At 44.0% G+C, this 26,412-nt stretch overlaps 2 protein-coding genes across 6 annotated transcripts in view; one reads left to right on the plus strand and one right to left on the minus strand.

Annotated features, from left to right (window-relative positions):
• Nucleotides 1-13,811, plus strand: part of UBE2E1 (ubiquitin conjugating enzyme E2 E1) — a 44,499-nt gene extending 30,688 nt beyond the window's left edge. For all 3 annotated transcript variants that reach the window (XM_048952270.1, XM_048952268.1, XM_048952269.1), the window contains exons 4-6: nt 5,715-5,847; nt 12,011-12,158; nt 13,047-13,811. In XM_048952270.1, the coding sequence (XP_048808227.1) occupies nt 5,715-5,847; nt 12,011-12,158; nt 13,047-13,144 (379 nt within the window). In that variant the 3' untranslated portion in view covers nt 13,145-13,811. The remainder of the gene's footprint in view (nt 1-5,714; nt 5,848-12,010; nt 12,159-13,046) is intronic.
• A 3,791-nt stretch (nt 13,812-17,602) lies between these two features.
• NKIRAS1 (NFKB inhibitor interacting Ras like 1) lies at nt 17,603-26,401 on the minus strand. Of its 3 annotated transcripts, none has more exons than XM_048951339.1 (4): nt 26,341-26,401; nt 25,512-25,729; nt 20,364-20,605; nt 17,613-18,056 (listed from the first exon to the last, which is right to left on the minus strand). In XM_048951339.1, exons 2-4 carry the CDS (start codon nt 25,603-25,605, stop codon nt 17,817-17,819), a joined length of 576 nt encoding a protein of 191 aa, XP_048807296.1. In that variant the 5' UTR covers nt 25,606-25,729; nt 26,341-26,401; the 3' UTR covers nt 17,613-17,816. The 3 variants fall into 3 exon arrangements, with proteins under 3 accessions (XP_048807294.1, XP_048807296.1, XP_048807295.1); XM_048951338.1 differs by having other exon boundaries at nt 25,512-25,705; nt 26,341-26,400; XM_048951337.1 differs by lacking the exon at nt 26,341-26,401 and having other exon boundaries at nt 17,603-18,056; nt 25,512-26,269.
• Between the last annotated feature and the right edge of the window lie 11 nt (nt 26,402-26,412).

Here is a 26,412-nt window from a genome sequence, read left to right on the forward strand (position 1 = left end):
TCATTTTTAGCTTGTCTTGGTTGTGTATAGCGACAGTGGGCAACACTGTCATGCTGGTTCACATGTTCACTTGGTAATTCAGTATGGCACCATTCATTATGCGTGGATGGCAAGAAGGAATTTTGTTGTGGTTTCTATTTTCCTTGTATTTAAATTTTTCAACTAGAAATGGAAGCAGGGAAATTTAGATCCCACTTTTAAATTATATCACCAGAAATTGGCAATAAAATGGATGACCTGGGGTACCTTTTTAACTAGTTCTGTCTTGTTTGGTCAGATTTCTTCCTAATAACTATGTAGTGCTTAAATGTTTATTTTATAATTGAAAAACATAATGAAGTTGTGTTTTCTGTAAGCACTGTAGCAGGCTTAGCCTAGTGGGGTCCATTATGTGTATGGAATATCTCAGTACTGCAGTAATAAAAGTTATAATGTATTTTATTAGATAAAGCATTTGTAAGTGTTGACAATTTATTTCTAAAATTACTGCTATGCATTAATACAGTTTTTCCAGTAACTTTATGTCCAAAAGATTAGCTGCTTGCTTTTCTGTTTATCTTTCACATTATTCTTTGGCGTTCTCATTTCTAATGTAGGTTGCTTAAAGATCTGTAGAACAGGATTTTCCTAAATGAAGGATTTTGTACGCATGTTTTTCAATGGCTACTCTAGACTCTTCATTTGCTTCGTACCAGACCCCTGTGCCTGCCTGCCCTGCTGCTCAAAGACTTCTGCAATCCCAGCGTCGGGTTTAACCTGTCATCGTAGATTACTGATCCCAGCATGGACCCACATGGTAGACTTCTAGGAAAGGCAGCATTTCCAGCATGGGGGTAGGAATGTTGTAGATTAGGAAGGAAAATCAAAAAGCACCAGAACTTCATGTGAGAATGTCATGCGCTATCTCTATAAACTACCCAGCCAAACCTTGTAGCACGTTCTGTGCTTACATCTTCAAGAAGGGGGGGGAAAAAGAAACAGACCTCCTAACAGTCAACTAATTATTTCCTGAAGCTGTCTAATGAGGTGATGAACATTTGACCACTGAGATGCAATTCTGTCCTTCACTGCTTCTTAGCTACTAAATAAAACAGCAACAAAAAAATTAGTAATGTTGCTTTCAGTTTGTAGTGAAGCGGCTTTGGGAATTGTTCATTTCTGTACCACCTTGAATCTTTGTAGGTTGGTGATACGTTTTCATCTTTCTCTTTGAGTTATTTGGGAAAGGTTGAGTGAATGGTGTTCTCGGAAGTTGTATTTACTTTCCACAAGTGTGTAACTTCAAAATATTTAGCTAATTGTGTTAGACTCTTCATATTCAGGGCAAAATAACCTCAAAAATAGAATCTGGAGATACAGATAGTTGGAGTACGAGTTCACGGTTTTGTTGTTTGTGGTTTTAATGGAAGTGTTGTAGTTTTTCATTAGCTGTTATTTACTTCAGCATACCATGGAATTGTGCTTATTATCATCCTGATGGGAGGCCAGCTCTGGCATTTTAAACTACTTGGCTGAAATAGTTTCCTTGAGAAATTAGCTTCTTTGATATATCAGGTTAATAGCCCAGTGTCTGTAGCAGTGCCTGATTTTGATTCATCTATCACTAACTACATTGATTCACTGTTGCATGTTTTCTTTGTCTCAAAGAAGAGGAACTGGACTATTCATGGGGCTGCATTTTTTTTTTTTACTGGAGGAAAAGGTTATGTTACCATTTGGTCAGCTCTTAGGAAGGGCTAGATAGTTTCCAGAAGCTGATGTAAATGGTAGGCCCTTTAAGTCACTTCTTCCTGGGACTTTCCAGGAGAATGTCGACAGTGTGTACTGGGATTGTCATACATGCACTATAAGCAGTGAGCACCCGAAAATCTTGCCTTCCCTTTGTGCCATAGGTGTTCTAAGTGATCTGCTCAGAAATGCCTGGGTAACTAAGTTGGCATGTACAAAATACCAGGTTAGCCTCTTGCAATGAAGGCTTGAGGCAGTGGTTCTGTCTGTCCCATGTAACACAAAAAGCCACAGGCTGGCTGTTCTTGCAGACTACCCTATCTGTCACTTCAGCCTTTTCAGTACGTGGAAAAGTAGACGTGTGTGTCCTCTCCTTGGACACTGAATCTCTGAGGCAGAGTCCTCTGCTTACAATTGCTTTTCTCCCTCTGTATCACAAGGTATGCAGCTTTCTTAGCTGGGCTTTATTCTGCTCCCTAGCCTACACTGCAGGCATTTCTAATTTACCTGTTTGGTTTCTAAATTGAGAAAGAAAGCAACACCTGCCAGCAAAGAAAGGCAGAACTAGATTTGTTTTTTCCACAGTGACACAAGGCTGGCTGGGGCTTTGCCAAGGCAGGGCTTTGAATTTGGTCTAATTTCTCAAATTCAATTTGAATTTGGCCTAGAGTTTCTCTCTGCCTTGCATTTACCAGCAAGATTCAGACTGCTGCTTCCAGGCTTAGAAAGCTAGAGAGTCCTTGACCAAATGCTACCTTTGCACTGCCCAGTTTCCTATGGACATGGGTTGTAAAGCTGCAACAGACAAGCTAGCAGCAACCTGGGGATGATCAGGAATAGCTGTCACGGTGAGCATGGTGCAGCTTCACTGAGTGTGTCATTATTTTTCCAGGGAAGAGAGATGACTGCCTACAGTGTTGTGTAACAGTGCCACATGATACTGTAATGATGAGTTGATGTTGTTGCCTTTTTTTTTTTTTTTTTTTTTTCCCAGTTTTCCTTCCAATGTTATTTTTCAGTTTGCACTGTCAGTCTTTCTCTCGTTTCTTTCAGTGAAAATGAAGATGTTTGGGCCGTTGAGCTTAATACAGAGTTTGTAGCTTGTATTCTCTCATCTTGAAGTGAAAACTATTTCTGTTTTATCAGTTAAAATTCTGTTCCCAATGGTCATGCATTGGACAACTTCAGAATGTTTCATCAGTAAATGTGGACACTGTATTTGAGCAGTGGTGACATACATCAGGGAATGTGGAAGCTGTGCCTGTGAGCCCTGTATCTATGTATCAGTGAATTTCTTTTTGAAGCAGATAATTGCAAGGATTTAAAACAAAAAATATAATCTTTAGCCTTTGAGAGTTTTTTGCATCTCTACTGAAAGTTAATGCCACTGCAGTTATGCTGTGTTCCATTATCTGTGTGTTTCTGTTAAGACTAGGTCGTCTTGAGCTGCTTGATATTACCTAATCCTTATTTAAACTCAGGCAATATTGCTCTGAAGCTGACTTGCATTTTCCTCTTTCAGTCTTTCCTTTGTGAGAAATCAATGTCAGTATGTAAAAATTGGACATCTACAGCTGTTTCGCTCCATTAATTGAATTAAAGAAAAATAAGCTTAGTACATCACTGTTAAAGCTTTCTGATGTCTTACAAAGGTGTTGCACATTTTTAATACAGAGTCTAGCAGTGTGTTACTTGCATGCAGTGAGAGCTCTAATTGGAAACCTAAGAGGATACAAAAGATTTCCAGCACCATTATTTTTAAGTTTATGGGATTTTTCATTGACAGTCCTTTGGGTTGAAGCTGGGAATAAAGTACAGAAACGTTGAAATGTTTCTTATTGGTTCAGAGGGTTGTACTCAGTGCTAATCATGCATCACATTTCTTGAAATGCTGAAGTGCTCCCAATTGGCAGCTTTTGTGACATAAATTCCTGCAGTATTGTTGATGACAAAGCTCAAGGACCTCTTCTGTTCAGTAGCTCCATCCTTAGCAGAGGGAGGAGAGGATGATAGCTGGTGCAGCTGGAGTAATGGTACATGTCGGTAGGTTGCTAATACATGAAGAGGTGATTCCTTGGAATGGTGTCCAAGAGAGTCCTTTTCAGCAAGTTTTCACAGTTAAGCTGTCCTTTTTCAATAGCTAGAGTTTCCTGTCAAAACATACTGCTATTCCAGCCTATTGCAGAAGTGGTGGCTGGAGAGCACCCAGTGCCCTAATATACCAACCTGCACAAAACAAGGGAGAGTCTTTAAGGTGGAGCAGGATGCCAGGAGTGCTTGGGATAGGATGGCTTTCCCTTGTATTTAGTACAGATCTCAAGCTGTCTGAGGCTTTGTTTTGAAGAGAGCAATCTTTCCCCAGCAGATGGTGCAAAGATCCTTTCCCCAGTGAGTGGTGCAGAGATCGTCTCCCTTTACTGCTTCCCTACATGCCTCCTGCCCCTGGAGGCATACTGTTAGTCATAGTTTCACTGACATTGAACTATTTGGCATCAAAATGTTAAGAACTTGTTTGTTTAATATGAAAATAAAATTCTAGAGAGATTTGATAACTAGGAGAGCTAGTTTGCTTTCTCTCCCTTGATTTTTTTTCCCTGCTGTCAAGAAAATGTTCACCAGTACTGCAGAGAGCAGCAAAAGAAAACCCAGCACCCGTATCTTACATCCCTCTTGTTCAGTTTTTGTAATTGTGTGTTTATTTGTGACACTTACTAGCACCTAGCAATTACTCTGGTTCCCTTCACGTTAATCAAATGCGCACTGTCCCGTATGTATTGAACTTATTAGATTGCCTTCCTTCTTGAGTAGCGTTCTCCATGATTGTTACAATGTGAAAAGAACCTTTTATTTTGTTCGTTTGTTTGTTTTAATCATTCTGTCTTATATTGGCCCTTCGTTTTGTGTTGGGGGATGTTAAAATCCAGCCCCTTACAGAACAGGAGGAGATTGATTTCTAAAATCCTAGACGTACACGATGGAGAAAGCTGTGTCAGTACCTCACTGTATGCAAAAGGAATTTGTGGCTCTAGCATCTAGTGGATAAAATACTATTGTAGCAGCACAGGAAGAAAAAGGTAGCAGTGGAGTCCTAAACCATTCATGGCTTTATTGGTTGAGCTGTACTTAGAAATACTCAGACATATGGCACGCTGCAGAGCACGGGTGTCTGAGGATCTCAGTAAAATTAATTTTTCAACAAGCAGACACTTGCGCTCTGCAACACCTTTAGTTCATACAGCTCTTTGTGAGCTGCTGGTATCTGGAGAATCTAGGATTAGACAAAGCTGATTTGAGAAAGCAGTGTTTTAATTTGACATGGTGATTTCAATTCTCCTCACAAAAAGCAGTTTTGTTATACAAGGTCTATGGGATGAGTTTGGCTTCATTTTAGAAGTCAGTGTGGCAAAATGATACAAGTGTAGAAAATTCTGATATTTAAGGGTACTATCACATGTATTTCACTTTGTTTAATTACACAATGAGCCATGGTTTAGGAATAATACAGGAACATATTTAATCTTGAACACAGAAGACTAACAGAATTAACATAAATCCTGAATTTCCTTAGTATGGTCTTTGATGTGGTGCGTGCAGTTATAGCAAGGTGGAACTGGTGCAGTCATTTCTGAAATACAGTAGGAATTTGTTTTTTGAAACTTAGATTTTTCTCTTCTGTTGAGATCTTATAGCTTGTTAGGAGGAGTTCTAGGCAGCGATGATTTGTAAATGTCAGGTGAGACAAGCTGCAAAACATACACCACCTCTAATTTCTCAGCTTTGCTAAGCGGTCTGAGATGATTGTGGATCCAGGTAAGATTTCTGAGATTCTGGAAGCATTCGATTTACTTTAATCACTTTTTCTCCAGGTGGTTTATGAAGTGTAGAACTGAAAACATTCCTTCATGTCATAATTTGTGAGTGGAAGAGGTCATATTTATTTAACTGTGGTAATATTTCTAAACCAGTTTTGTTTTGTTGTTTCCTAGTGCTGGCCCCAAAGGTGATAACATCTATGAATGGAGATCAACCATTCTAGGACCTCCAGGCTCTGTCTATGAGGGAGGTGTTTTCTTCCTTGACATCACATTTACACCAGAATATCCTTTCAAGCCTCCAAAGGTAAGAGACCTGTAATTTATATCTTCTGTTATGAAAGTTCAACAAACCATTGAGTAGCAGGCAGTATTAATGGGAATGCAGCCCACATGAAAGCCAGTTTTGGTTGAGAAGGAGCTTAAGCTCATTTCAGATATTACGTTGGTTTCTGCTAACTGATGTTAATAGCTTTTACAATCCACTTCATCCCTACTTTAAAATCTGTTGGGTTTTTTTTGCCTGTTTTTGTTTGTAAGAGATCTTAAACAATTAATTCAAGCATCAGAACAGGTCTGAGAAACTAAAAAGTAAATAAACTTGGGGAGAGGGTGAAGGATACAAATGAAAGTATTTGTACCTCAAAGTACTCAGTTACAATAAGCATTATGGTTTTGTATGTTTGTACTGCTCTAAAGCAGCATTTAGTTTTTCTGTTTTGTTGGGTACTTGAATTGTTCACTTACCTGTACAAATTTTTCTATAGGCGTGTTATATTTGTGAAGTTCTTGTATTCCAATATTGTTTTGTTCTAATGCTACAAGGCAAATACCAATGTAAGTGAATGTTATCTTGTGGTTAACATACTTGGCCAGAGAAAGAGAGTTGGGTTTCAAGAAGAGGTGGCTGTGGACATGCTTCATGTTTGCCTTGTATTTGAAAGCACTTATGTGTATGTTTAACTTCTTAAAAGTAATTGCAGTGATAAGGTAAACACCCATGACTGTCCCAGATGGCTTTGGTCTAGTCTGTAATAGAAAGGACTTGTCATAGTCCGGGCTGTCAGAGGAGACCAGGCTAGTTGGTTGTACTGGCCCTATGAATAACAGAATCATAAAATATCCTGTGTTGGAAGGGACTCACAAGAATCATCAAGTCCAAATCCTTGCTCCACAGAGGACTACTGAAAATTCAAATGACTTTTTAAAGCATTGTTCAAATGCATCTTGAACTCTGGCGGGCTTGGGTCCATGACTATGGCCACACAGAGCCTGTTGTTCAGTGCCTGACCACACACTCTGGTTTAGAACTGTTTCCCACTACCCAGCCTTACCCTCCCCTGTTGCAGCTGCATGTCATTCTCCAGGGTCCTTTCACTGTCACCAGAGAGCAGAGATCAGTGCCTGCCCTTCTGTTCCCCTCATGTGAAAGCCGTAGGCTGCAAAGAGGTCTCCACTTAGTCTCCTCTGCTCTGGGATGAACAATCCAAAGGACCTCAGTTGCTCCTCATATGTCTTGCCCTCTAGACCCTTCACCATCTTTGTAACCCTTCTTTGGACACTCTCTAATAGTTTAATGTCCTTCTTTTATTGTGGCACCCAAAACTGCACGCAGTATTTGAGGTGAAGCTGCACCAGCACAGAACAGAGTGGAAGATCCCTTCTTTCCCTTGATGTGCTAGTTATGCTTGCTTCCCAAATAGAGGAAAAAAATGTTCATCTGTTCTTGCTAGCCTAACTACATAGTTTCTGGTAGTATTAACAGGGCTTTAAATTCCAGCCCTAAGTTAGGGCTCAGATTCACAAGCAGTGTTGTCTACTTTAGACATCACTAAAGGTTTTTCTGCTGAGCACCCGTCCATCCTTCTTTGGGTGCTCCCTGACAGCATGGATAAATCTCTTTTGTCTTATGTTAAAATTGATTTCAGTTCAGAATAGTTTTTCATCGTTTTGGTTTTAATTAGTTTGTATTGGATATTTTAGTCTGACTATCCACAGTATTTTGCTTGAAGAGCCTAGTAAGCATTTGAAGAGGAAGTTTTATTATCCCTTGTATGCTTTGCCTTGTCTTTGCTTCCTGTGCTCCTGAGGATCCCAGGCTTCTCCAGCCTGATGCCTGAGCAGACCTTACATACCTACCAAGTGCTCAGCGTGAAGTTTCCTGACACAAAAACCAAGTTACAGTTGTGTCATCCCTGCTCAGCCCTGCTTTCTATTCTGGGCCCGAGATGGAGATCTCATTGCCTTTATCTTTGGATCTAAACCCTCACCCAGGCAAAAAGAAGGGTGGGATTAAAAAAAAAAAAAAAAGGCACTGCTTACCGAGGCCTTAAAATGCTGCTTTAATGGAGATTTGTTATATTGTAGCAGTTGCATTTAAAGGGAGTCTTTCATCTAGCTGTAGTCCTAACTGGTTTACAGACAACGTGTATGTATGCAAATAAAATATTAATCACCTCATGGAGATGGGTTGTAGCAGGAGGAATAGCAGTAGTCTTACAGCGTACTCATACTGCTTGGGTACTTCAGGTTTAAATGAAGACCTTTCACTGAGAAACATGGGTTCTTACGACGTCTCCCATGCTGATACCCATGCTAGTGTTAAACAACGATAATGTGGGAAATATAATCAAATTGTTCCTGCTTTCTTCCTATGAGTTTGTTGATTTCAGGTTGCCCAGATGCAGTAACTGATAAATACTGTTTGTGAGTCATTTAGAAGTGGCAGGACTAAAGTGGTTACCGTAGACTTCCTATATTTGTCTTTTAGGACAAGAAGAAAAGAAACAAAGCAAAACGCAGTATATCATTTTGATCACAAAACACTGGTAAAGTAGTAGAATGGTCAGAGGCTATCTTGAAGGCCTTGACCTCTGAAAAGATTAAGCTGTCTGGAGTGAAAGAATTAGTTACCCTTGAATCTTTTTTCCTTGGCAAGGCTTCAAAGAAAAGTGGAGGAAAACTTCTGCTGTCTCTTTGAATCTTCTGTAATTCTTAGGATAACAGTCCCTACTGCCCATAACAAAACTGCCTGTAGCAGAACGCATTTCCTAAATTGAAAATTACTTTTCAGTAAAGGATATACCTTCTTAAATAGGGTGAGAAGAAACTGGTTATCCTGGTAGGCTACCAATCCCAGAGGAACACCAGTGAGAGAAGATGCTGAGACATAGCCAGTGTTGGCAGATGTCGTATGCTTGACAGGCATCCTCAAAGTGTTTGATGAAGAATATACAGGTGCAGCCTTTGTGGACTGAGTGTAGCTCCAGCTGAAGCTTTGAGTCAATATGTTAGAGAATCTAATGGAGCAAACTTCTGGGGGAGGATGCTGCTATAGGGAAGCCAGAGGGCCCGTGATATAAACATATTCCTTGAAGGGTAAAGAGAGGAACTGTACCTGAGGCTGGATAAATTAAAGGTCTTAATGTTTGACTTGGAAATGTATTGCGCACTAGAAGGAACTTCATTGGGAGAAATCTCTCTCCTTTGTCCTAGTGATATGTAATGGAATTATTTTGCATTTATTGAGCATTCCACAGAACACTTTGAAGATATTAGTATTAATCTGTTCTCCGCTTCTATGTTTTCTGACTTTATGTGGCATTCCGGTTTTGCCTTTGTTTAAATAGCAGTTGAGTTGGGCACAAGCTGGGTGGGCCCGGATTCAGAATCCAACACAAAAATAATTAGATTTTAAAGAGTTCAGTATTTAATTCTCACGATGATTGCTGTTCTTTGGTACTGTTACCATGCGTATTTTCCCAAGTGTTGCATTACAGTTAAACTTCATTTATCAAGGTGAAAACAGTATCTTGTGTGGACCTGGTGTGTGCTTTGATCATTTGTATTAATAACCTCTAACCACTTCCTTCCCCCCACTCCCATTTTACTGCTTGTGTAAATTAACCTCTGCTATCACTTCAGGGTAGAGTTGAGATTTGCTTCTTTATGTCTTTCCAACAGCTGTGCTTAACTCTGTAGTTACTGCATTAATGTAATCTCAGGTGAGACATTTCCAAAGGACTGCTCTGTTACACTGTATTTTTCTGTTCTTCCTCATGCTGTTCTCTTGACCCTGAATACATTTCACTACCTTCTGATTGGGGTCTGAATCTACTACTTATGTGGGTTCATTTATTTGTTTTATTTTTTTCCCTTTAACAAAAATGTTTACTATACTTTAAGCATTGTTTTTGTTTTCTTCTTAAGTGGGCCTGCAATTCCTCCCCCTCTTCTGGCTTCATTTGGGTTCCTTGCATGGCTGGCTTTTATACAATCAGCAAAAATTGCAAATAGCAAACAGCTGGACTATATGTGTCTCGCACCATCCAAGTTCTGACTTGCTGCTTAAGTGAAAACAAATTCAGATTTTTCTCCCTGTGCTTTGGTTAGGCAGAGCTTCTCTAACTGGAGAAATCCAATCCTGGTGCCATGAATATAACCCTTAAGGATTTTGTCTTACGGTTCCTTAAGGAAGCAGGCTGCTTTGAAATATACTTTGTTTATATGTACTTTGTGTAAATATATTTGATTTGCAAATAAGTTCTTCACCACCCCCCTCTGTTTTTCCTTCTTCCCAAATACTGTTAAAAACTAAGTCTAATTCCTAGCAATAAATATGATTTTTCCTTTTTTAATGCCTGTTTTTAGTTAGCTGGACTGAGGTACTGTCTAAGTTGCTTTCTGCAATTTCAGTATTTAGCTTTTATGCTCAGAATGGGGATTAACTACTTTCTGCCTTTACACATTAGAATGCTTGACCTCCCTATTAGTTTGGTCCTTATTGTATCAACTTGGAAATACCCCACGCTTTCCGTTCTGGAAGTGTTTAATCTGTTAAAATTATTACCTCACCTACATTTAGAAGCGTTCTTGGAAGAGGACCAAAGCTGCATGTCAAATAGAGAAATAGTGAGCAATCAGTGGGCTGGGCTGAGGGCTGCTTGGGAACCAAAGACAGAAACATTACCAACAACTGCAGATGCCACAAACTTCAGGATTTTCTTAAAGGAAACCGTATGGGTTAGGGCAGATATCTCAGAGTCACGTCTGCCCTCCACTCAGGCTGATGTGTACAGACTTCCACGTGACTGTAAGGAGTCCTTGCTGCTCTTTCAAGGAGGATTAGATGATCTCAGAAACAAGCATCATTCTGGTTTCTTACCTGCTGTACCTCTGAGGCTCATAGGCAGCTGCAGGGGTTCTTGTTTGTGGAGCTGCAGCTTGTTGCACGAGGTGTGGGAGACACACACTTTTTTTTTTTTTTTTGGCAGACGTTTTGCTACTTCCACCTTTATGTGCAAAAGTGTGGGGATTTAGGAGGATTGTGGTGTGTGTGTGTGTGTACGTGGTGGTTTTTCTTTTTTCTTTCCCTGTTTTAGTGTAAAATCCAAGGATTTTGTACCTTGCAAGGTACAAAACAAAGTCTTCCTACGTGTGCAGCATGGGTGTCCACCATGTGACAAGTAGCTGCAGTTGTGAGCCCCAACAGCAGCATTCCGTGCATCAGAAATGGGGACGGATGTGGGACAGGGAAAATGGGAGGCACTGGGGGTCTGCAGCTGTGTGACCCCACGCTTGCTCCTGGAGCCTGGAATAGGGAAGTCATGAACCAAATGTTTGCATCAGAAAGACTGCAGGAAAAAAAAAGTATGAGGGTTGACTGGCAGGTTTTCTGTGTGGGCTGGGTTAGCCTCCAGGGAAAGCACCAGTGTGGTGTTGTGCCGTGCCACACGCTTACCAAATGCGTTTCGCAAATACCCCCATGACCTATAAACAGACAGTAAAATCTGTGGGTGTGGATAGCTGACAAATTCTGAGGATTTAGGACATGAACCCAACAACCTTTATTCATGCAGATAATCCCAATTCATGTAAGTTCCACCAAATTCATTGTCGCTGTTCATCAGGCACGTCGCAGCGAGGCCTTGCTGCAGGTTGCATTGTGTTCCCCTGCAATGTCTTGCGGTGCTTTTGTTTCCCTTTCGGATAATTCACGTGGCACGTTGCCCAGCACAGTTGCATCTCCTAAATTTAACGATAATAAAATCCAACTGGCGTCTCTGAACGGCCAGAGCCGCGGCTGCACAGCACCGTGCCGTAGCGGGAGGCTTTTACAAGCGTCTGGGAGCCCGAGGGGAGAAATAGGTCGGTGTGCGGTGTTCGAGCACCGGGGCCCTGTGCTGCTGCGGGCCGTGAGCCGGCTCCGCTCCCGCCCGCCTCATCCCGCCGGGCGCCGCCAGAGGGCGCGGGCAGCGCGTCATGATGAGGGAGGGCCCGGCGCAACCCCCCCGCACCGAGGGCTGGCGGGCGCCGGGCTCTGCCAGCGTGGGCTCCTCTGCGTTTATTGCCGGGTTTAATTCGGCTTTTTACTGCCTGTCAAATCAGAATTATGGCTGTTATCGTTTATTACCGCGTCACGTGTGCTGCCGTGTGATGCCAGCGCACCATCTAATAGTCATTTCTTGCAGGTAACGTTCCGGACAAGGATCTATCACTGTAACATTAACAGCCAAGGCGTCATCTGCCTGGACATTTTGAAAGACAACTGGAGTCCAGCATTAACCATTTCTAAAGTTCTCCTGTCCATCTGCTCCCTCCTCACAGACTGCAACCCTGGTAAGCGCCCTGCCCAGCCTCCTGCTGCCTTGCACTGCCATCCGGCCCTGGCTCATCCCACCATCCTGGGGAGAGGGGCTGGAGGAGGCGGCAGCCCTGCACCTCCCAGCTGCTGCACGCACCTGTGCTGCAGGCAGAGCTGCTGGGGAAGCTGTGCTGCTCCTCCTGCAGGGGACAGCTTCTTCCTTTCTAAACGTGCTCTTGTTATGGATGAGGGTTAAATACCTTTTGCCGCTCTGTAAAATTGCAGTAACTTCATAACAGCTATGAAAGACACAACAGCAGCTGCGAAAATCACTGGATTAGCCCTCTCCATTCCACCATCTATTTAAAACCAGTGACTGGCCAGGCCGGAAGTAATCCTCTGCTTCCCTAACCTCATCCCTTACCGACATGAGTTAAGGGAAATCTGCCTTTGTTTACAGAGACAATTTCGGACGTCATAATCCTATGTAAGTCCAGAAAAGATGTGAAACACTGGAGTTCGTGCTGCATTATGTATAATAAAATAGTAGTTTTATTTCTACAAAACCTCTCCCCACAGTCTGATCTTTCCTATAGGCCAGATTTATGTCAATACAAGTACACTTAGCAATGAGTACGTCTCAGGCAATTTTAGAAAAGGTAAAATAAACACGTGAATTAGTGAAAGTTTTCAGGAATGCGAGATATAACTGTTAGGTGACTATTGGACTGTTGTCTTTTAAACTCCTTAACATTTCGGTCAGTATTTCCCACTTTATCAAGCAATAGATCTCTACGTTACCATAAATAAGCACAAACTGATGAAGATACAATCAATTCAGTGTATTTATATTGTTGTGATGTACTTGTCTTTATTCCCTTGCATTAAATTCGAAATAAGTCTTTTTTTTCTTCCCTTTTCAGCTGACCCCCTGGTTGGAAGCATTGCCACTCAGTATATGACTAACAGAGCAGAGCATGACAGAATGGCCAGACAATGGACCAAAAGATATGCTACATAAATTGCGTTTCTGTCAGATTTACATTATTTGTCTGTGATGGAAAGAGCTGCTTATGATTTTGAAGGGGTGGGGGGGAGGGAGGGTGCTGGTAAAGAGTAGGGATTATTTCTATAACAGATTTTATTCAGTCTTTTATTTCTTAAGATTTTGTTGTTGTAACTTAAGGTATCTTGCTACAGTAGACAGCTAGAATTGGGAATAGCATATTTTAAGACTGTAATTAGTTTGGCAATATTAGCTCACATATAGTACCGAGAAGAATGTAAACTTAGGTTTCTTTGGTTTTCAGTTTGCTTGCATTATGTAAAAGATAAAACAGCTTAATTTTGTACAGGTACTTATGTTGGCGTTTATGTAAAAGTCCTTTCAAGACTCTACACACTGTTTTTTGCTTTTTGTTTTGTTTTTGGTTTGGGAGGGTTTGGTTTGTTCATTTGTTTTGCTTTGTTTTTTGTTTCTGTTTTTTGTAAAAAAGATGTTGGGATTGTTTTCCCCTATAGAGGGCGCATTGGTATTTAACAAATGCTTTTTAAAGACTGTCATCTCATGGTCTGTGATACGGAGAGGGGGATATATGGCCTCATATATGAAATGAGAAGTAGCTAATGTATTATTTTATAAGCCAATCTATCTTTGTGAGAAGAATAAAAGTTTTAATCAGGACTAATGACAACTTGTAGTGAAATACCTTAAGCTGTTTAATTGTAAGGCGTGGAATAGGAGTCACTCGGTGGATTGGTTGTATGTTGTGGGCTACTTAAGTCTGCATTTGTTACTGTGCTAATAAAAAGATGTTTAAAAAAAAAAAAAAAGAAGAAAAAAAAAAAAAAGAAGAGACTTCTGCTTAGTGTTAGTGCCTTGCTTTATCACTTTGCCAGAACAGTGTCTCCCAGTGCACTTCAAGGCTTGCATTCCGTATAAAGACAAGCGAGCTCTGCAGGTGAGTGCACCATCTGCTTCTGTTTTGGGAAGACACTTCTAGACAAGCGTACGGTGAATGACAACACATTCGTTGTGTAGGTGTTACACAGGCTCCTAGAGCCCCTGGTTAGTCTTCAGCTCAAGTTTTCACAGCATTGTCTTTTCAGGAGTGTTGCATTATACGGAAGTATGATAGGAAGAGCAAAAGTACAGTAGAAAGAGAAATGGGCAGAAGGAAGGAGGAAGAAGAGAATGTTCTCGTGGCTTTCTGATGGAATCATCAATTTCCACGTGAAAGAGGAGAAGGAGTAGTGTCCTGGGAAGCCAGACGAAGACACCATAAAGGAGGCTTAGCCTGTAGATCCTTTAACTAGCTCGAAAGATTATCTCCCAGAGATATAGTGTGTACATTGAAGAGTGTGGCAACGGGGTAGTTAGGTTTGAACGTGGCATTTTTGACCACTCCCTCAAGGTAAAGGCCGGAAGCACAGATTCTTTTTCACATGACAAGTGCATCACGTTGCAGCATTCTTCTGAGTGTGGTGTGTTCGTCTGTTCTCACGGATTTATTTTTGTACTTTACATTCCACATACGTTTGTTTTATATGCTTCCTATCTATTTAAAGATCAAATCTAATTTGGTCCCAAGGAGTTTACGTACAGGCACCTCTCCTTTGTTGGGTAGTTGTAGGTACTAGAAGATGTTAGCCTCATCTGTTAAACTGTCTTCTTTCAACAGAATATGTGTCCTGGTGTGTGGGTTCCCACAGTTGTTCAGCTCAGCCTAGAAAAATCACTGGTATATAGCTACATCACACCAGGAGCATCTCTGGTAAGGGACCCTTAAATTCATTCATTCCTCCCCTTCTCTGTGTGAGGATGTAAGTGACTTCTGTAGATTTTTGTCTGTTCCTTGCTTTGTGCTACCAGTACATGCCAAATTAATTCTTGCAGTTGGCAGTGGAGGGGAAGCTAAATTAGGGTGGAGAGAAATGTAACAAATGAAGAAAGGAGCTTCAATTTGCCTATTTCTTTTTCTTTTTTTTTTTAATTGTCATTTTGTGAAGGGACTGTCTAGCATTGTAGTACATATATGATCCTTGTGACCTAGGGCAGACTTTGAATCAGTGAAACAACAAAGGGCAAAATACATTTCCTGCCCTAGCACTACTACTTTATACCCTGTACGGATGTACTTTACTTATTAACTGAAGGTAAAACTGCACTACAGTTTCACCAGCCACTGAGTGCAGATTGTTTGCAGAGGAGAAACTACCATTTCTATTGCTGGCCAATAAAATACTGTGCTGTTTAGAAAAGGCAGTTGAGTGCTTAGAAAGCATCAGGGTAAGCCTATTAAATAAAATAATGGGTGGTGGTTGTTTATGCGGATGCCCAAAATGATCTGGAAATGAGTTTAACTAAATCAAAGATAACATGTTAGACTTTATGTAACCTGTTTGGAAACATAATGTTAGTCATTTAAAAGTTCCCTTTTCCTCTGCTATTCTTAAAGCACTGCCGAGTCCTGAGTGTCAAGGGGGTGAGTGAGCAAGCCAGCCTTGTGTGACCCAGCCCCTACAGACCACAGGTGACGTCTGTCCCAGCAGAACTGGTCAGGAGCTGGTCATCTCCATTCCTTCCATCTCCACAATTTAAGCTAATTTGGACTGGTTTCACTTGTTGGCCCACACTCCCTTTGCTCAGGGATCAGCCTTGGTAACAGTGTGTAGTTAGCAGAGGTGTTCTGTATTTTGACTGATACATAGCTGAATTAAGTCCTTCCCTGGTTAAAGGTTCTGCGGAGCTGAAGAGCAGGACATATCCAATTCCTCAATGAAAAGCTGCAGCAAATAGGTAAACCACAGCTGCTGTGAACCACCCCGCTTCCCAAGTGCACAGGCAGATTCTGTGCATGCAGTCTTCTGGGTGGGGAGAACCATGAGTACACGTGTATTGTAGGAAATGAGTGAGGAGGGAGTGTTGTTCTGCAGCATCGCTGGGGATGATGACTATTAGTGGCTGGGCTGGGGGAGGTCGTGCTGTAGTGCTTACTCAGCTGCAGTGTTGCAATGGAGGCAATTGTATGTTTCTAGCAGGGCATTACAGGGGCTTGCTCATTCGTAATTGCTCTCTTATCTGACTTGGTGGCCACGGCAATCCAAACTGTATTGAGCAAAGCACATAAACAGTTTCGTCTAACTTCATTATGAAAGTAGGAATACTTGCTTAATTTTCAGTGGATTGTACTGTTGCTCTGGCATTAGCAATGCTGACAGTTTATTTGCCAGGATTCAGGAAGAGCAATGCTGTAAGCACACAGCCTAATTGTGATCATTAAGCACACTATTTAGCAGTTATAATATGAAGTGCAAATATTGCTCATGGTTTTGCTGACTCACAATGAAATTCTCAATATTTGCTCAAAGCAACAATCTCATGGTAAATTAAAGAACTGGGTACTTCAGTTTGCTCTCTTTCCCTGCTCCTGCCTTCAAATTCAAAGAAAAGCTGCTGTCAGTGTATTAAAGTTTTAGAGGCCAAAAGCTGGCCCCTCACTTTGGGAACAGCCACTCCACTGTCCCTTTATAATCAGTTTTATTTGGTTTGCTAACAGACTGACCTGGAACAGGTTTACCAATGCAGAGCGTCAAATCCAGCACATAAAGCTGTGCTCCTGCTGCTGTACGATGTACAGCACTTTAAGACCGAGGCCATTTGTACAGGGATTTCTGTGCATTTGCTGTGAGGTTGTTCCCAACAGGCAGCAACCTTCACTCCTCAGCCCCTCTCACCAAGCAGTGCAGCACTTTGTACTGGCTGTACTCCAGCCTGCAGCCTTGTTCAGGCTGTGGGTTGCTGTGGCTTCACTCTCTAGCTGGGCAGGAAACTTTCACAAGGCACTGAGCAGAGCCTGGTGAGGTACCTCCTGCTTACCAAGTTGTTCCATACCATTTCTGAACAAAATTAGCACCTATGTCAGTGTGACTGATTTGCACTGGACATGTTGGAACAAAACTTCATACTGCTATGTTGTCCATCAGGTCACAGTTAAATTAATGAGTGCTGTGAGAGCTTTTCTGGTTTGTACAAATAAATTCCTGAACTGAAGGCACTTCTTGCCAGACTTTGCTGACAAGCTTCATGTTAGGGTAGATCTGATTTAGGATCTCCCACGAGACATTGTTTCCCTCTTCACTTATTTTCAGACAATAACAGAGCTCTGGCATGTAAATCTGTTTGCATTTACTCCTCATGCCCCAACACTTCTGCAGCAACACCCTGACCCCGAGCCCCCTGCAGTATCCAAAACCCTGTGGCCAAGGGTCTCCCTGCTTAAGGTCAAAGGACTGCTGCTGTTTCAGACATATTCTCTCTCCACATTTATAGCTTCACTACAGGTAGTTCTGTGTGTGAACAAGTGCCATAGATCTGAAGGATTGTCTCCCTCTCTGGGTACCCAGGGACAGTCTGAGCCCCTACAGAAGAGGTAAGCCCATGCCTCTTTCCCACCCTCTTCTCCCCTCCTCAGCCTTATTGCAAGGTAACTGCCAACATTAAGTGCTTTTTAAGGCTTCACCACCAGTGACTTTTTCAAGCCAAGTCCACAAGAAGGAAAAATACCTCTTAGCCATAAGCTTGCTGATTTATTGCTGAATGAGATTATTGCTTTAAGTGAAACCACGTGAAGCAAAAGGCATAGAAAGGATTTAGGCTGCACCTGGCTACGGCAGACAGCATTAAAGGGAGCTTAGTTATCGCAGTTATTCCCTTTGCTCTTCCTTCCAGGCAAGGGAAATGTTGATTTGTTCTGGGACTGGGAGAGTTTGCTCGCTAGGAAGGTGAATGGCTCAAGCAGTGTTTTCCGATCTGTCACAGTCACTTCCCACAGTCTCACTTTCTCAGCCCTTGCCCATTGCTGTGCTGCTTCTGTTTCCACTTGTCGTTGCTCCAGGAGGTCCGTTTTATTTCCCAGTATGATAACTGTTACCTACAAATGAAACGAACGGGTGAGCTTTGTGCAAAGAGCATCCACTGTTCACAGTGCCTGTAAACAAACAGCAGACATCAGTAACACAATTCAGGCCTGTTCTTTAGCTTAGCACTGGCTCAAATTGCATACGATTTGGAAGGGTAGGATCTGGGGTTCAAACCTGCCTTGTCTAGTTGCGGCCTGGGAGCTGCTTTAATCATAAGATATGCAAGACTTAGCCCACAGGCTGCTTAAAGGGAAGCCATACCCAAAAGAGCAGAAGTTAAACAGTCCTATTCTCCATTTACTTTGCAATTGAGCTGCCCTAGAGAAGTAAGAAGTAAGTAACTCTAGAGTTACTCAAGTAAGTACTTACCTAAGTAAGAAGTAAGTAACCCTAGAGAGTGTGGCATTTGAGTCAGTCAGAGCCATGGATTCTTGAGAAATGGTTTATGGCAGCACGGAAGGCGTGGATACAAGGGTTTTGCCCAGCCTGTTTGCATCCCAGTCCCAGGCAGCAGGTGTAGATAGGCCTGGGGGCTGCCTGCTGCCTCTCCTTCAGCCAGCACTGAATGTAGTCTCTTAAAGCTACCGTTCCTGCTTGATTTAACTTAACCACTTTCTAAAAATGTTTTAACAGCATCAGCCAATGGGGGAAATCAGGCCTGTATTTATAGTGCAAGGTCCTTACTTGAACTCTGGTCTCATCTCTGCACTGCATGGTGGTTTGACAAACCTAAAATAATGAAGTCCTCTCCCCACGACTGGGCTTTTGGCCATGGCAACGCCCACTAGCCCTTTCCTGCTCATCAGGCTGCCCCTGGGATGTCTCCTGTTTCTCTCTAGCTAGAGATGTGTGTCCTGTTCTTGCGAGCTCTGAGGCTCCCTTTCCTTTCTACAGCAGCCCATGCTGTTTGAGTAGGCGTTCACCCCTTTGTAAGAAGCTATCATTTTCCAGTACTTTTACCAACTGAATTTTGCCTATGGTCAAACTCTGCCAGTATGAGAGAAGACAATCTCCATTCAGTACAAAAATAGGCCACGCTTTGAGGAGCATGCTGAGGAGAGGCAGGAGGCTGCCACCTGTGCTTTACAGCTCTGGCTGCGTGGTACAGGGCTGCGCTGCTTGGCGGGGCAAAGGCTTGCCAGCTCAGAGGCACCACAGATGGAGATGCATCCTGAATCTGGTTATGGCTGCAGAGACTTAAAGGCTGCTGGTGCTTTTTTAAGGACTCTTGATCTCATCTTCAGAGACTATTTTGTACGCAATAGAAATCAGAGGAATAAAACTGATTTATCCAGCCTGCTGTGGGCACCACTATTTTTCAATTGCACCACCCTCAAGAAACACAGTGTCTGGGTGAATGTCCTGCTTGTCACATGTTGGCTGTGGCCAACTGCCATACTCCTGACATCTGTACCCTGACAGCATGCAGCTCATGCCAGCCCTACCAGCCAACATCCCTCTCTGCCTCCATTTTTGACTGCCATCAAGCTCTGAGCCTGCCTTCCTGCAGTACTTCTGCAAATACTGCCCAAGTTACTCTTTGGAAAGTCTCTGCCTGCCATTACCCAATTAATTCTTCATGCACTTTTTTCTTTTTCTAAACAGCATAAAATAGACATTTGGAGAGCTGTAGGCTAAAGACATTTAGCAGGGAAAGCTACTGGAGAACACAAAGATACTGTAAGAAAAGCCATAATGCTAATGCCACATGCAAGTTATATTTGTTTAGCTAAGCTGGAACACTGTCAGCTGAAAACACTAGCTGCTTTCTAAGGGAAAATAGAGCAGTCATTTCACACAATTGAATTGATTCAATATGGTTGTTAAGATACATTAAAGCTGCTTTGCCAATTGACTAATGTCTGGGAGACCCACTGTCAGTTACACTAGTTTGTAAGCCATCAAGTATGTGAATACAAAACAAACAAAAATAATGTTCTTCGTTACATTATTCTGTGCACTTGACTTCCCGTGTGCAATACCTAAGAAAAAAAAAAGTAACATAAGAACTGCACTGCTGTAGACCATATGGTTTATTACTCATAAGTGTCCAAACTGATGCATTCAGCTAACTGGATTTTAGCTGTGGTAGAGGAAGTAAGAAAAAAAAACAACGCTTTACTTGTTTGAGCTACACAGCATGTAAATGAGGCTTCCCCATCAGGAGAAAGCTCCCTTTGGCTGGATTGCCCAAGGCTGTGGGTACATTGTTTTCCTTTCTATGCAAGTTTTACAGAGCCCAACCTTATGCTTTGTAACATTAACTTCCTATCGCTGATATGCCAATAAGCCAAGCAGCTAGGGCACCACGCATTTACCTCCTTTTTGTCTCTGAAGATATCAATCTCTTTTTTGAGCTGTTCAACTCTCTGGAAGGCTTCGAGGCTGGTGATGGCATACACGAGAATGAAGCCATCAGCAACAGAGAAGTAGTGCTTGGGCAGCTCTACGCCCTCCTGCAGACCCCTGGTGTCATACAGCCGCAGCTGCTCCTTCACACCTCGGTCCGTCTCCACCGATGCCAAGTACACATCTTCCATTGTGGCACCCTCCTCTAAACCTGTTTTAAAACAAGCAGGAAGGGTCAGCTGGTGTAAGTACAGCACCACCATAATAAATGCTTGTGGTGCGGCAGAACTTTGCCCTGCAATAGCTTTCAGCTCATATTTTTCCAAGGTGATCTGACCTGGATTCAACCTCAATTGTCATGCAAGGGTTGTATCCATAGATCACCATGCCAGCTCTTTACAGTAGTGACACTATGTAAATACAACCATCTAATATACGAGCCTGTAAAATTAATCTATACGACATGTAAGCACAGGATGTGATAAGATATATGGCTCTTCCCTCAGGTTTCCCAAACTCCAACCACCCAGTGTACCAGCTCTCTGCCAAACACGCTGCAGATGGGCCTGCCCAAACATACCCTTAGGGAAAAACAGCCAAGGAACACCAGAAAGGCAAGTACTGACATCTTGAGCCTGCTCCTCAGTTTTGTGCTGGGCTGGATTGTACTGCAGAAGCAGGAGCCATAGTTACAGTTCTGGAAATGAACATGCGTTGGTACAACTAACCAACAAGTGAAACCAAGCCCAACAGGGGAGAGGATGTTTGCGTGCAAGCAAAGTTGCATGCTATATTTACCCAAATGCACAGTGAGCTTTTTCCATCCCTTAGGAATTTAACATGACTCAGATTTGCTAATAGGAGCGAGCTCATTTACTGCAGGGTAAGACCATGCACAAGGTATCCAGCTCCCATATATATCACTTGCTCCATGGTAACTATCTGCATACCAGCTCTCCTTCCTTCCCCTTCCCATGGTAAATGGGAGGTAATATGAGGTACCTTGCTCTGAATTAATTAAACCTTACTTTCCAAGCCAGACCCTGAAAACACACGGATCTCCTTAGCTTCATGATCACCCTGGGTGCACGTCCATATGGCTGCAGGTCCCAACAAACTGCATACTGCAGCTGGGCTACTTTCAGGGTTAGTTTGAAGAATTCTCATAAACCTCTGCATGTTTCTGCCTCCACTGCATTCCTATGCACAGGGACTGTTCGCTGGTGCAGGGCTACAGTAACGAGTACCGCATTGTTCCCTTTGTCTGCCAAAAGGGGACCATATTAGTGCATTGTTTAAGAAAACACGAGGGATTATCTGGCCTGTGAAAATAAGGATTTTGCTATATTCAGTGACAGTATTCAAAATACTTTGCATTGACAAACAAGCTAAAGAATTCCACCCACGCGCATGGTTTCCCATGATATATGCAGCATTCCTGAGCAGGAAAGTGGCACAAACTGTTCTCTTTGCCCCTCTTTGTGCAGCCTGCATAGATCAAAACTCATATTAGTTTGCAACCAATTAATTTATTTTGCTTCCAAATATAGCCATGCTAGCATGCAAGAGCACAACTAAGAGCAGAGCAAAACAAAGGTTAATAAAAACAGAAAGGGTGAACACACTCTGCAAGCTGGAGAATGTGTTACAAGGGCATTTTTAAAGACAAAAGTAGGTCTTCTGGATATAGCACTATTTTGTCTTGCTCTGCTTCATCTCATTGTACAGACAGGTCAAGGAAGAATCTAGCATCAGTAAATATTGTTTTGGCAAGAGGGAATGAACCATAAGTACCTGCATTTTCTTTTTAGAAAGCCATGAATAATGTTGGGCAGGTTTTTATCACCTAAATGCTGCACTGTAATTTAGCAGTCTTTAATATATCTGCATTCTCCTGTGACAGTCTCTTCCTAATGGCATTAAAAGTAGCAGTGGAAATTACGTCTTTTAACATCCTCCTTGAAAATGAAGAGGAAAAATTAAGATCTGTGAGGCAAGTCAGCAGAACAGAGCAACAAATTTTGATGTTAAATGGCAGAGTGGGGGATGGGACACTTTGGAAGGACCTGGAATTTGTGCATCAGGATCAGTTTCCAGAGGTGAAATTTCACCTGCACACACAGGGGGAGGAAGCACTGCAAGTAGGTTACTCAACAAGCAGTTTTCAGTCATACCCGTGTCACTGTTCTAGGCTTTACTTCTAAAGCCCAGACTGTGCGTTAGCCAAATCCTGCTGACACCGCTATCCGGTTAGCACATCCCATCCCAACACTTTCCTGACCTCCATTCAGACATGTGCTGGGCAAGCTGTTGTACGAGCAGCAGAACCGATGAGGGAGGCCCAGTGCCTGGCACCACCACCTCCCCTGCCATGCTGCTGACTTCACGGGTGTCCCCCGCTGTCCTGCTCCTCTGCCAGGGGCGAAGGCAGCTCCACCAGACCTGCTGCTCACAGGCTGCCACAGCACGGGTGGCTTTGCTCTCACTCCTGCCACCGTTTTCCTAAACTACAGGAACAGATTTGGAAGTATCCACTGTTGTGATGCAGATGAATGGACAGATGGAACCAACTTTCAGATTTGGAAGCCACAGGGGAAAGGGGAACTAGCATTACAGCAATCAATTTCGTGGTTTCTTTGGAAACCAGGCTAAAGATGAGGAAATACACGACTCAGAGAAGAGCTGCACAGCTCTTTGGAGCTGAACCGACAGGAGCTGACATGTCTGGATTTAGCTGCTAGTTAGGTGCTGGTCCCATCAACCAGAGCTATGAGTGTGACCTTCTGTTACATAAGCTTGGCTTCATTTTCATGTACTTCTAAAAACCAAAGCTAACTCCAGTTCTATTTATTTAAGAAACAAAGGTCTGTGCATTCGGTTTATGAGTCCCCAAACCTTTGAGCTGTGAAAGTCTTTCAACCAAAACCCCAGGTCCCCCAAGTTGAGACCTGACAAGGCAAATTCTCTGACTGTGGGTTCTAGCGAGTTTTCATTCATACATACAGTTTTCATTCCCAGCTAGCTAGATGACTTGAAGCAGCTGGTCATAAGCAACCTGGCCATACAGCTATTTGTGCAGTCAGGAGGCAGAGATAAGGAAAACAGTGTTTTCTATTGGAAGAGTTCTCATCTCCTTCCCTTTAGTTTATCAGCTTCCCACAGGTTGAGGTACCAGAGGCATTCCCAAGGCAGGATACTACTTTCTAAGCCCTCACTGAGCAGAGGTGCTACTGAAGGAAAAGCACCTTCCTTCTTTGCAGACACACTGTGTGCCTGAACTGTGCCAGTAACTTCCCTTGGGGCACACAGTGCCGGCTACTACTGATGTTAGGTGGGAGCAGCTTCCTTTGCCAGCCAAGGACTCGCCTCATCCTTTTCCTGATATCCAACCTGCCCCTCCCTGACACAGCTCCATGCCATTCTCTCAGGCCCTGTCCCTGTTACAGAGAGCAGAACTCAGCTCTGCTCCTCCACTCCCTCTGAGAAGCTGCAGCTGCCATGTGGCCTCCTCTCAGCTCCTCTGCTCTGGGCTGAGCAAATCCAGGGAGCTCAGCCACTCCTCTAACATCTCGTCTTCCTGACCCTTCCCCATCTCTGCAGCCCTGCTCTGGACACTCACTAACAATTTTACTTCGTTTGCAGGAGGGCTAGCTGCTGACCATGAAGGGACTTCATCCATGACAAGCCGGGGAGCAAACCAAAAGAGCAAATTTTCCTAGGAAAAACCCTGCAGTGCTGCTGGGCCTTCAGCAGCATTCTCAACTCACAGCCAGGAGCAGGGGCTCAAAGCCAAGGCTCAGTATAGCAGCGTGAAGCCTCGGAGGACACTAATCACTTCCTGCAGCAGCTGTGCCACCACTCCTTTGTGAAGGCAAGCCAGCAGCAGGCTCGCTGGCACTGACAGGCTTGTGGCTCGCTATTAACCCTGGAAAGCAATGACAGAAAGAAAGCAAACCTCCTGGGAGAGGAGAGGAAGGTCTGTTCCGCTCGGTGCTAAGCCAGGCAGAGCATCAGGGAGTGACTGGGGACACGCACGCGGCTTTCCCCGTTATGTCAGTGAGCATCTTGCCATTACGCAATGCCACCACAGCCACGCTCAGGAGCAGCCAGAAATAGCTCCTGGGGCTCAGCACGGGGAGCAGCAGAGGGCAGCAGGGATAGCACAGCACTGAGGGTCACCTGGCAGGGCAGGTGAGGGATGGGCCAAGGGAAAATTCACAGCCTGCAGGCATTGGAGCTCGTGCTGAGAGCTACAGGGGGCTGTGCAGGATGCTGGTAGGATGCTGGAAGCAGGTGTTGCTGCAACATTAGGGGAAATGCTCCTTTGAAACAAAGGTATTTGCATACAGCTCAGCATCATGATTTGCAAGCAAATTCCTCTCATCAGTGCATTTTAGAGGCACAGTGCCTGCCAAGCAGCCAGCTAGAAATCCTAATATTTATCCAGCATCTCACCCCAGCACTGAATGTACCAGGCTACAGAACAGACACTGGATGCCCTCTGTCAAAGCTCTGAGATCCCCCCCCTGCAGACACCATTCACTGCCCTTCATCTGATACCTGGGGGGGTGGTTTCATGCTCCTTCTGCGCAGCCCTTGGAGCCCAGAGAGGGACCTAAAGCAGAGCTGCTTTCCTTTCCAGCACTTTGATTAACCATGAGCCAAAACCAAACCAAGGAAAGTTCTAAGAAGGCATGACAGAAGTCTAAGCAGTCTCTCTATTTATAATATCATATCTATTTACCTTTCAGGCACCAAAAGCATCTATGGTTCTATGATTCTGATCTTTCAGGGAACAACATATTTCTTGTTTGCATACTCCTCATGTAAGTGGGCAGTGAGCAAAGCATCTGTTTTTGTGTCTGTTTCTTTTTAAGCACTCCTGTAGTTTGGAACCGGAAACACCACAGAAGGGTTCTTCCAAACCACTTCTGGAAGGTGTTAGGGGCCCATGAGTCCCAGAGAAGGCCTTGAGATGAGCCCAGATGAGCCCAGGCCATGCTCTTGTCCTTCCTTGGCACAGTGAGTGTCCCTGAGTCACCACCTTTGGGTCCGCACACAACGTTTTGCCCAAGGAAACGATCCACACACACACACAAAAGACAAAACCACCTCACCGACAGTGTGCTTTCCATAGAGAAGCTGCTCCAAAATCGCAGTTTTCCCCACAGATGCCATTCCGCAGACCACCACCTTGTAGCCCTTCCCCATCGTTCCCAGGCCGGCGGGTGGCGAGCGCTGTCCAAATGCAGCCGTGCGACGGGGCCGGCAGCGGCAGGGACACGAGCGGGACACGCACGGCACTTCTGGCCTGCACAGGCAGAACTGGGAGGCACTGCGGTCAGAGGCATAGGGCAGTGCTGAGGCTTCGGGGTCTGTGTGAGGCTGTGAGCGGGGCTGATCCCAGCGGGCAGCCTGCAGAAGCCGATGGGCTCTTGCCGGGCCAATGTGACACAGTGTGACACTGGGAATTGACGGGCACAGGCCCTGCTGGGCACACATTTACGGTCGCAAGGGGCTGGCTGTGGGCAGGGAAGGCCCAGCTCTCGCTACGCTTCTCAGTGAGCCCCGAGTCCACTCAGGAACGCTGCCGCCCCGGGACGGGGACAGCAGAGCCCGCAGCACGAGGCACAGCGCTGCTCAGCAGCAGGCTCGGTGCAGACGCACGCAGCGGAAGGCTGCCAGCGGCTCGGGACAGGGACTGAGGCGCCGACAAGATTTTCCCTTAGGAAGTTTTATTTTAGGATTTGTCATTTTTATTTTTAGGAACCCTCGCGCCTTCTTTTTAGGATTTATTTTTAACCGCTTTTGTACGGCCCAAACCGGCGGGTTCGGGGCTCTCACGGGGTGCTCCAGGCGCTGCCCGTGCCCCGACCCCCCGCCCCAAGCCGTGCCCGTCGCGCGCCCCCGACCCCGACCGCCCCCCGCCCCCGCGCGACCGCGCACCTGGGCTCAGCGTCCCACGCCGCCCCATTGAGCCGCCCCGGGACACGCCCCCTGCCGCTGATTGGCTGTCGC

The sequence above is a fragment of the Lagopus muta genome, chromosome 7, assembly GCF_023343835.1.
Source record: "Lagopus muta isolate bLagMut1 chromosome 7, bLagMut1 primary, whole genome shotgun sequence".
Classification (NCBI taxonomy): Eukaryota; Metazoa; Chordata; class Aves; order Galliformes; family Phasianidae; genus Lagopus; species Lagopus muta.

Excerpts from the sequence above, each read along its gene's own strand:
- NKIRAS1 (XM_048951337.1), bottom strand. The coding sequence starts at position 25,896 with ATGTGTGCCCAGCAGGGCCTGTGCCCGTCAATTCCCAGTGTCACACTG. Across the intron at positions 20,606-25,511 it reads CTATGGAAAGCACACTGTCG|GTTTAGAGGAGGGTGCCACA; the intron begins GTGAGGTGGTTT and ends GTTTTAAAACAG. Across the intron at positions 18,057-20,363 it reads TCTTCAGAGACAAAAAGGAG|GTAACAGTTATCATACTGGG; the intron begins GTAAATGCGTGG and ends TTTCATTTGTAG.